The sequence below is a fragment of the Siphateles boraxobius genome, unplaced genomic scaffold, assembly GCF_051911475.1.
Source record: "Siphateles boraxobius isolate OS27281-9 unplaced genomic scaffold, OSU_SipBor_1 204, whole genome shotgun sequence".
NCBI lineage: Eukaryota > Metazoa > Chordata > Actinopteri > Cypriniformes > Leuciscidae > Siphateles > Siphateles boraxobius.
Window position 1 is genome coordinate 2562177 of NW_027508816.1, and position 12068 is coordinate 2574244.

A 12068-nucleotide genomic window follows, 5' to 3' on the forward strand; every position below is an offset into this window, starting at 1 on the left:
AGGTTGGCACGACGGATGCCTCTTTGGCTGGTTGGGATGCGGTCTTCGAGGGCAGACCGGCGTGCGGTGTTTGGACGGGCGAGCTTCTCTCGTGGCACATAAATTGCCTAGAGTTACAAGCCATCTCTGGCCTTGGATCACTTTCTTCCGGCCCTGATGGGTTGTCATGTCATTGTGTGACGACCTCTGCTGTTGGTTTTGGGAATTGCTGTATGGTACCTGAGCCCACTAATTACCTCAATTGGCAGTCAACTGGACACAACTGTGACCGTGCCTTACACGCTTCTTAAGAGATCACCAACTGAGCCAAGGGGGAGGGAACTTTGCTTTTGGATTTTGCTTGCATTGTATTTTGTTACCTTTTGCATTTACATTTCAACTTCAACATTGCATCACACTTTCAACCATGTATCTTGCTTTACACACTGATATTGCGGATTAAAACAGAAACACTGTTATTTTCTTTAATTGTTTTCATTCTATTATTTAGTTTTGAGTTATTTTTGTAAATCAGGACGGACAACATGGCAGTGGTGTCCCACCTAAATCGCCAGCAAGGCCTTTTTTGTTAGCATTGGCCTCTCCCAAGCGCGTGGGGGATCTGCAGGATCTTTCTGTGAGTGAGCCTTGCATGGAGTTTGCCTCAGGCCTTGTGAAGGCGTTTCTACGATCCAGACCTGGTTATGTCCCCAAAGTTTTGTCCACATCATTCCTCTCTCAAGTGGTCGTGCTTCACCCTTTCGTTCCCCCTTTTTTTTCCTCTGCTGAGGAGAAAAAGCACAATTTGCTCTGCCCTGTTCGGGCTTTAAAGGCATATATGGACCGCACCAGCTAGTGGCACAAGTCGTCTCAGTTGTCTGTACGCTTTGGAGCCGGGCGCTGAGGGCTCGCCGCCTCCAAGCACAGGAACTCTCACTGGATGAGAGACGCAATTTCTTTGGCTTATGAGGTGCGGAAGCTTCCTCTCTACTCTACTAGAAGTATCGCGTCTTCCCTGGCTCTTTTTAAGAGGGTTCCTTTAAAAGATATTTGTGTGGCGGCAGGTTGTTCCTCTGCACACTTTTATCAGGTTTTATAACTTGGATTTAAATTCGGCCCTTGGTTCCCGTTTTCTTTCCGTATAAACTGGTCGCTTAGGTCCTAATTGAGTTTGGTCTGGCTCAAAAAAACAAAACAAAACAAAACAAAAAAGTTAAAGGAGAGTTCCTTGTTGGGCCAGATCTGGCAGCGCTAAGCTTGGTGCCTGTGGTATACCGTTCCCAATGCGACATTGCTACGCAGCGTCGAGTGAACCTATGAAAGAGAACGTCTCGGGTTATTTGCGTAACCCATGTTCTCTGAATAAGGAACGATACGCTGCGCTCGCAGCTGAAGGAGCTTCTTCCTCTTTGGTGGAAAATCTGAAGAGCAGATGGCACGTTCACTGTATAAGAGTGAGTGACGTAGCGCCGCTGAGGAGGCGCTCGCGTCATCAGCCAATGTATTGGCGTGATTCTATACGGGTTCAGACAATCAGCAAAGCCCTAAGGGCGTTCCCATTGCGTCATCCCTACGCAGCGTCTCGTTCTCTATTCAGAGAGCATGGGTAACACAAGGAACCTGAGTCGTTTTCGCTGGAGAAGCAGGATCTGCGATGCTCACCCAGTTTCCCGTTGCTGATGCGCTTCTGCTCGACCTGCCCCTTCAGCGCTCGCACTGTCTTCAGCTGCTCCTCCTGCTTCTCCACCGCACTCCTCAGATGCTGGAGCTTCTGCTGCTCAGACCTCGCCTGCTGATGCCTGTGCTCCTGCTGCCTCAGGAGAACCACACGCTGCTCCTGAAACAACACACACAGAGGACATCAGTGACCATCTGATGCCGGGGGCTTTTGCCGGAAACTTAAGGACTTTTAAGACCAGCACAAGCCAGATCTATATATCTAAATCCTAAAATGAATGTAACAATTATGATTTAAACAACAGATAAAATAATACAGGCTTTGACAAAAACAAAAAGTTTCATAAAATGATCACTCTCACATTTCAGACTATAAAACCTTTTTTTTTTTAAGAAAAGGGATGAGTCAAATTTATAGTCAAGTCAAGTCACCTTTGTTTATATAGCGCTTTTTACAATACAGATTGTTTCAAAGCAGCTTTACAGAGATAACAGGACAATAATAGAACAAAGTTTGTGTATGGAAGAAAATAGTGTCATAGTCCATCTTAAGTAAGTTCAGTGATGGTTCATTTTTGTTGTAAAAAAGTTATAAATTTAGTTAATTTATATGTATATATATATATATATATATATATATATATATATATATATATAGCCACTCTGGAGAAAAACGTTCTATTATTATTTACCATTACACATATTAATTTAAAATATGATTATATATATAGCATAATATTCAAGATAACTTTTAATTCTACATATTTTGAAAGGACAATTTTTCATTAAAAATTATGTTTAATTCAAGTTCATGTTTGTTTTTACAGAATTTCCGGTCCTTGAATCCACATGTCTGAATTTCAAGCACTTTAAAGAAGCGTGGGTAACCTGACTGTTTACAAAGTTACACAGTAAGATGTTTTATGTTTTTAAAACAAGTCTCTTCTGCTCACCAAGGCTTTATTTATTAAATTAAAATGCTAATGATATTTTTCCAATGTAAATCAGCTGTTTTCTATGTGAATATATAGTAAAGTGTAATTTATTCCTGTGATTAAAGCTGAATTTTCAGCATCATTACTCCAGTCTTCAGTGTCACATGATCCTTCAGAAATCACTATAATATGATGATCTGATGCTCAAGAAATATTTATGATTATTATAAAAGTTGAAAACAGTCGTGTATAAAAATGTCACGATACTTCGATGTCTAGAAAGTACAAAAAATATTACTGATACTGTTTATTGTCTATTTCTGTTACTGATATTTTTAATTAAATAAATGCAGCCTTGGTGAGCAGAAGAGACTTGTTTTAAAAACATAAAAATTCTTACAGATCCCGTGTGTATATAAAAAATAAATAAATAAAAAATATATATATATGTATATATATAAATAAATATATTTCTATAAAAAAATGACTCATGAAATAAGATTTGGTTTATATATTCTAAACCCGGAGAGGTTTTCTCCAGTACCTTTGAGGCCAGGAGCTGCTGCTGCGTGTCAATCTGACGCTGCTGTTTAGCCGCCATCTCCTGCAGCTCCGCTAGCGTCAAGTCCATCCGCGGGCCGCTCACCTGCACACACACACACACACACATCAGTTAACACTCCTCCGTTTCCTGCTCGACTGCATTCCTCTCATAGTTTCATCTGCAAGCGCTCGTCACAGAACGCCTGGATCCCGTTTGAAAGCGAGTGAAACTCACCCCGTTCTCCGTGCGTCTGTCTGAGGGTTTCTTCACGCTGTTCCTCTTCTGACTCAAACTCCTGGAGTCTGAAACACAAGCACACGCTCAGCCACAGCAATACTGCACACAACATCTGTTCTTTTAGCATCAGAGGCTATATCAGATCGGGAGGCTTGAGATTTGATCTGTAAACTCCTCACAAGACTCTTTCAGGAGGGGTAAATCTGGGATAAGTCGGCATAAAACTCTCAAAGTCTGAGTCTGGTTTAAAGGATTAGTTCACTTCAGAATTAAAACTTCCTGATAATTTACTCTCCCCCACGTCATCCAAAATGATCACGTCTTCCTCTCTTCAGTGGAAAAGAAATGAAGGTTTTTGAGGAAAACACTCCAGGATTTTCTCCATATAGTGACTTCAATGGAGTCCAACGGGTCGAAGGTCCAAATGTGAGTTTCAGTGCAGCTTCAAAGTCTCGTCAGGATCCAGCCGAGGAATAAGAGTCTGATCTAGACAAACCAGCGCACACTTTATAGCAAAATAAACTTTTATATACTTTTAACTACTAATGCTGGTCTTGCACGAGCTGTGATGCGACACACATTACGTAATCAGGGTGAAAGGTCAAGCGTGACGTAGGAGGAAGAACAGACCCAGTGTTTACAAAGCGAACCTGCAAAGACTGAGTCAAACGCCATTTACAAAATAAATAAAAGGTAAAACAACAATGTCGGATGATTTTGAAGTTGAAGAAGAAAATTAGACACATTTTCTGCCTACATCAGGTGACCACCTGACCGTTCCAATGTGATGCGTGAAGTCGTGGACGTGCAAGACCAGCATTTGTGGTTAAAAGTGTATAAATGTTTATTTAGTTATAAATGTGCCCTGGTTTGTCTAGATCAGACTCTTATTCCTCGGCTGGATCGTGTCGAGACTTTGAAGCTGCACTGAAACTCACATTTGGACCTTCGACCCGTTGGACTCCATTGAAGTCACTATATGGAGAAAATCCTGGAGTGTTTTCCTCAAAAATTTATTTTCCACTGAAGAGCGAAAGACATGAACATCTTGGGTGACGTGGAGGAGAGTAAATTATCAGGAGATTTTGATTGTGAAGTGAACTCCTCCTGTGAGATCAGTGTGTGAAGCGTGGCGTACCTGATGCTCTGCCATGACGCAGGAAGAACCGAACCTCAGGTCTCGTCTGTCCCCACTGTATCAGCAGATCCATCATCTTCTCACTCTCACCCACGGCACGCTCTGCACACACACACACACACACAATTAACATTTTAATCTAACTAATTATATGATGTGACGATTAATCAATTAAATTCAGCGCAAATGAATCGCAGATCAAATTTGGCTGAGAAATAACCGCAAAAGATAAAGATATTATTAGTCCCTTTCACACAGCGCGGTGATCCTGGGAAATTGCTAGAGCCTTGGGTGTGAACGCAAACACGTCCCGGGATTGAGGCCGGGATTGAGGCCGGGATTGAGGCCGGGATTGAGGCCGGGATTGAGGCCGGGATGGGGGCCGGGATTGAGGCCTAGTAGCATTGCTGGATCAGTCCCGGGACGCGCCCTGTGTGAACAAAAGCCAGGACCAATGCCGTGTCGTAGTGATGACGCATGTGCCGTCGCGCAACATATAACTTTTTACCCACCGGCCAAATTGGCAACTAAATTTTTAAGTTACTGGCTATTCAGAATTTTTACTAGCCTAAAGGAAAGAAAAAAAGTATATATATATATATAAATATATTAAAGGTGGGCATAGATAAAAAAATTTAATCTAGATTAATCTCACTGTAATCTTGGAATTAATCTAGATTAAAATGGCTCATTTGAATTCTGCCGAAGGCGTCCAGTATGTGTGCTACCCAAATAAATAACCTCGCTGGTAAGATGGGCAGGGGGCGGAGCTAGACTCTCAGTACAGTGGGGGCGGAGCTTCATCATGGGGCCCTCTGCTACCAAGTCATTTTAAAGTTAAAACCGTAAAAAAAAAACGTAAATAATCTGATGAATGCATATGTAATAATGTGTCACTTGTTAAGCCAAGTAAGCTTAAGTTAAATAAAACACAAAGACTATCTCGTTCTTTTCTTTTTAATGCGCCCGATTTATATTTTATCTCCATTTTCGGAACCACTCTCTACATTATACATTCGCACCTCACGCCACACACTGCCACACACACCTCACGCCACACACTGCCACACACACCTCACGCCACACACACCTCACGCCACACACTGCCACACACACCTCACGCCACACACTGCCACACACACCTCACGCCACACACTGCCACACACACCTCACGCCACACACTGCCACACACACATCACGCCTCACACTGCCACACACACCTCACTCCACACACACCTCACACACCTCACGCCACACACTGCCACACACACCTCACGCCACACACTGCCACACACACCTCACGCCACACACTGCCACACACACCTCACGCCACACACACCTCACACACCTCACGCCACACACTGCCACACACACCTCACGCCACACACTGCCACACACACCTCACGCCACACACTGCCACACACACCTCACGCCACACACACCTCACACACCTCACGCCACACACTGCCACACACACCTCACGCCACACACACCTCACGCCACACACTGCCACACACACCTCACGCCACACACACCTCACACACCTCACGCCACACACTGCCACACACACCTCACGCCACACACTGCCACACACACCTCACGCCACACACTGCCACACACACCTCACGCCACACACTGCCACACACACCTCACGCCACACACTGCCACACACACCTCACGCCACACACTGCCACACACACCTCACGCCACACACACCTCACACACCTCACGCCACACACACCTCACGCCACACACTGCCACACACACCTCACGCCACACACTGCCACACACACCTCACGCCACACACTGCCACACACACCTCACGCCACACACTGCCACACAAACCTCACGCCACACACTGCCACACACACCTCACGCCACACACTGCCACACACACCTCACGCCACACACTGCCACACACACCTCACGCCACACACACCTCACGCCACACACACCTCACGCCACACACACCTCACGCCACACACACCTCACGCCACACACACCTCACGCCACACACACCTCACGCCACACACACCTCACGCCACACACACCTCACGCCTCACACTGCCACACACACCTCACGCCACACACACCTCACGCCACACACTGCCACACACACCTCACGCCACACACTGCCACACACACCTCACGCCACACACTGCCACACACACCTCACGCCACACACTGCCACACACACCTCACGCCACACACACCTCACACACCTCACGCCACACACTGCCACACACACCTCACGCCACACACTGCCACACACACCTCACACTGCCACACACACCTCACGCCACACACACCTCACACACCTCACGCCACACACTGCCACACACACCTCACGCCACACACTGCCACACACACCTCACGCCACACACTGCCACACACACCTCACGCCACACACTGCCACACACACCTCACGCCACACCTCACGCCACACACTGCCACACACACATCACTCCACACACACCTCACGCCACACACTGCCACACACACCTCACGCCACACACTGCCACACACACCTCACGCCACACACACATCACGCCTCACACTGCCACACACACCTCACTCCACACACACCTCACACACCTCACGCCACACACTGCCACACACACCTCACGCCACACACTGCCACACACACCTCACGCCACACACTGCCACACACACCTCACGCCACACACACCTCACACACCTCACGCCACACACTGCCACACACACCTCACGCCACACACTGCCACACACACCTCACGCCACACACTGCCACACACACCTCACGCCACACACACCTCACACACCTCACGCCACACACTGCCACACACACCTCACGCCACACACTGCCACACACACCTCACGCCACACACTGCCACACACACCTCACGCCACACACTGCCACACACACCTCACGCCACACACTGCCACACACACCTCACGCCACACACTGCCACACACACCTCACGCCACACACTGCCACACACACCTCACGCCTCACGCCACACACTGCCACACACACCTCACGCCACACACTGCCACACACACCTCACGCCACACACATCTCACGCCACACACTGCCACACACACCTCACGCCACACACTGCCACACACACCTCACGCCACACACTGCCACACACACCTCACGCCACACACACCTCACACACCTCACGCCACACACTGCCACACACACCTCACGCCACACACTGCCACACACACCTCACGCCACACACTGCCACACACACCTCACGCCACACACTGCCACACACACCTCACGCCACACACACCTCACGCCACACCTCACGCCACACACACCTCACGCCACACACACCTCACGCCACACACTGCCACACACACCTCACGCCACACACTGACACACACACCTCACGCCACACACTGCCACACACACCTCACGCCACACACACCTCACGCCACACACACCTCACGCCACACACTGCCACACACACCTCACGCCACACACACCTCACACACCTCACGCCACACACACCTCACACACCTCACGCCACACACTGCCACACACACCTCACGCCACACACTGCCACACACACCTCACGCCACACACTGAGGCAAGCAGGTCTTATACGCTGTTTCGGTTCATATGACTCGTAAGAAGAGCTCCAGTTCACGCGCCGGCGCCTCCGGGTCGTGATTATCTATCGTCTGCTATATTTACATCTTATTTATTAAATCCAGGCAGTTGGTTGATGAAACATTGATTAAAATTAAGATACAATTCATACAAAACGAAATTCACCTTAATGAAAGGCTTTGTGCTTTCTGTTGGATGTCTCTGTGAAAGTTTTAAAGCATCTTTCAGTGCCGCTTTCAGAGCGCTCGCGTCCGTAACGGGGAACCGTCACGTAACACTGTTTCCCCTCATAAATGCGTTCACGAAAAATAAGACAAATTGAATTGTTATGTTCTGTGGAGAGCCAACCTTACTTCATCCGGTGGGTAGTATTACTTTTGCCACCTAAAAGTTAAAGTTTTTTGTGTCACGTCCGTTACGGATGAGTATTTCCCTCATATTAAATGTAAAACGCATAGACTGATATTTTTATAATGTCTAGACTCCTTTATTAAGGGAGTATGGATAAACAGACGTTTCAATATATTGGTATTAAATGCCCCCTACAGGTATACATCTGCGGTAAAATATCAAGGTGATAGTCATCCTAGCTTGCGTAGTATAGACCCAGCTCCCAACCCAACTTTGAGAATAGAATAACGTCGATGTTTTTTGTATCGCCCGATAAGAGTCTCACGTTAACGCCGATAACGGCCCACCACTAATATATATATATTATAATATTTGGATTTCATACATTAATTTCTTACTCAAACAAAATCCTGTCATCCAGCATCTCCTCTCTTCCTCTTTCATCCTCATCAACAAAAATGTGTTTTAGATGGACAGATCAATACACTACGAAGAACATCAAAAAAATTGCAGGATGTTGGAAAATATCAATGTCTTTTCTGTTCACCAAATGCTTTTTAATCTCCGCTATTGCTTCAGTGCAAATCAACAAGCGCGGTGTAAGCTGTTGTGTAGTGACGTGTGTGTTCAGGTAATCCAGATATGAGCAGATTCTGTGTAATACGCTGTATTAATATATCATGAGGACTGAGTATTTGTGCTAAAACTACACAGATTTGTCTTACACGAACTTCCCCAGTAAAGTGAGTGAACATAATAAGTAACTCGCCAGACTGGCTCGTGATGTGACAGTGTAACCCGCCAGCTGATGTCTACCCGCAGTTAGTGTGTGTTAATGTCAAACCCTGCGTGTGTGTGTGTGTGTGTGTGTGTGTGTGTGTGTGCAGCTGATCTCACCGGAGCCTCGCCACACCTCCGCCAGATAACAGCTGCTGTCTCCGGGGTCTCGGCACAGCTCCAGCACATCCACACACACCGTCTCCGGCGTGATCGGCACCTCGCTGAAGTGCTGGTCGTTATTACTGAGGTACACCGTCAGGAACATCTGCAACACACACACACAGGACAGTTATCCACGTCATGCTCTTCCAACTCCGTGACAAATTCAACAACAAAAAGTACAGCATATATAATAGAGATATAGTATATAATAAACAGATTTGAGAGAAACTTTCGTTCCAATAATCACGGCGACGGATGTTAGCAGGTGTATATCGCAGCACTGGCCATTATTATTAATGGAAGGAGTGTGTGTTATTCAACATTAAATTGAATCGGCGACTCTGGCATGTTGAGGAGACTTAGACAAAACTTTGAATGTTTACAACTCTCATGTCTCATTTGCATTTGTACAAGCAACACATAAAACATCTTCCCAAACTTATGTCCAACAGACGAACGTTTAATAACATGTATTTTCTACAGTGTACAGGAGTTTTTTGTTCCCACAGAGGATGCATAAGAGGCTCATATTTCATATTAAAGACATTGACTCTGTTTTTTTGAATGCTTTTTATTATTATATTTGTTCTTAAATACTCTATTTTTAATAGTGAAAATGTCATGGTAACAGTGATACTACTTATGTTGTTAAATACTATTAAAGCTAAATAAAAATAAGAAATATTCCTGTTACAATAACATTTTCATTATTAAAATAATCATAATTATGATTAGTCATATTAATATATAAGCCCAAAATCTTAGGAAGCAACCCCAATTTAAATTGGTTCATCCAGTTTTGACTTTATTATTAATCTTGTAAAAACCACTAAAGGAACAGAAGCTGAAGGTAAAATTACCTGTTCCTTTTTTTTCGTTGTCAAATCTTAATTATGACATAAAAATGTCATACTTATGAGTCACATAGGCCTACTAAATCATATAATCGAGATTAAAAAGTAGAAATTGTGACTGACTTTTGTGTGATATTATGTCATAATTATGATTAATAAAAGCATGACTTTTTTGTGCCGTAAATAATGTCTTAAAAATATAAAATACACACTTTTTTAACTAAAAAGACTGCTTATATTAACAATGTTACTTTCTGAGATCGATGAGCATTAATCTAATACAGTCACATGCGCAATGAGTGGCAACATTACACATAATAATAATAATAATAATACATCTACAGTAAGTTACAGATGAGATATAAAAGAAGAAACCCTACTGAGCTTTTATGATCTTATACAAACAAGTAAATGAAAACAACCCAGTTTCACTCACCGGCATCATTTTCGCGCCCGAGGATCTCTTCCCAACCCGGATCGGAATGTTTTATTGTTCGCTGTTTTAGTAAAGTTATAAATCAAGGTATTAGATGTTAGAGAAAAACACCAGTTTCCTATCGGATAAAACAAGTGCCGAAGCGTGTGACGTCAGAGGCCTTCCCTAACTTTCCATAGGCGAGAGTTTCTGTTGCGAACATCGGACGGCCGATCACGAATGTTAAATATCGTTTAATTTACCACAGACGCGATCAAATGTTCACGCGGAAGATAATTTTCAGTGTCTCTTATTACAGTCCAAATTGTTTGTTTCTTCCTTGCGATGTTCCTTTCGCTCTCCGCTCTCGAGCTGACGCCTGTTGCTGCTGAGGGAGCGTGTGACGTCACGCAAAGGAAGCTCATCCTTCTGGAAAACCTCGAGCCAAGATGGCGACATGTTGTTTTTTGTGCTTAGAAAAAAAAAAGAAAGAAAAAATTATATATATATATATATATTGTTGTATACCATTTCAATATTAAGTAATGTACGGATACCAGCAGTTGATGGGAGAAGCGGGGATTTTTCGGCACTTCAGAACAGTTGAATCACTTGCAAAACGTCTGGAAGCGCTGGATACTGCGCGCTGTCGCCCTCTGCTGGTGAAGACGTGCAAATGCAACGAGCAATGGGGTTTCATTTATGGCCCCAAACCCACAGGTGTTTCCCTCTTACTGTTAACATGTTAATCAATTCTACATATAAGTTTAACAGCTTTTTGTAGAATCTGAGAGTTTCTGCAGAGTTCAGATTCTGTCTCCACTGTTATTCGATTAAATTTTTGGTTGCACTTTTGTCATTTAAAGCAAATCTGTAAAGCTACAGTATAAGCTAGGCACTTGTTTTGTGTGTTTATTACTTGCTTTGCCAAAATCACACAATACTAGAAGATGTGCAGGCCAATGTTTAATAGGCTATGCCATAGCCAGCAAAAATTAGATTTTTAATGAATTTCATTCACTGGTGTGAACTGCTTATGTCTATTTCATTTAGAGTAAAATTCTTAATTTGCAAATTATCAGTGTATAGTGACATATGCAATCGTCAGAAAAATAGCAAAATTAATGAAATTCATAAAAAAGACTTATGCACCCATCAGATCACAAAAACCTTTTTCTTAAAATATGATAGTGATTTTTTAACAACCCAATGAAAATGTTTCTTAAACACTTTCAAAATTGTGGATTGTTAGAATTACATGCCAAGATTTTATTACACATGAACTCAACTAAAATAAATAAATATAATCTTTAAAATAGCTTTTAACCTACAGAATATGTAAACATTTTATGATTTAATACTATTTATAGCAGTGTTATTTTAGTTTATCAT

General features: G+C 44.1%; 1 protein-coding gene across 3 annotated transcripts in view; it reads right to left on the reverse strand.

The window, feature by feature from the left end:
• tp53bp2a (tumor protein p53 binding protein, 2a) overlaps window positions 1-11327 on the reverse strand; it is a 38902-nt gene extending 27575 nt beyond the window's left edge. For 2 of the 3 annotated variants that reach the window (XR_013205996.1, XR_013205995.1), the window contains exons 1-6: window positions 10698-11078; window positions 9363-9510; window positions 4511-4612; window positions 3370-3437; window positions 3136-3237; window positions 1642-1816 (exon numbers count right to left, since the gene is read on the reverse strand). Coding sequence is in view for 1 of the 3 variants with exons in the window: in XM_077237607.1 (XP_077093722.1) it covers window positions 1642-1816; window positions 3136-3237; window positions 3370-3437; window positions 4511-4612; window positions 9363-9510; window positions 10698-10706 (604 nt within the window). In the remaining 2 variants the exon portion in view is untranslated. Of the gene's footprint in view, window positions 1-1641; window positions 1817-3135; window positions 3238-3369; window positions 3438-4510; window positions 4613-9362; window positions 9511-10697; window positions 11149-11233 lie in introns of those variants that run through there. The other variant, XM_077237607.1, reaches the window with a different exon arrangement.
• Window positions 11328-12068: the final 741 nt, after the last annotated feature.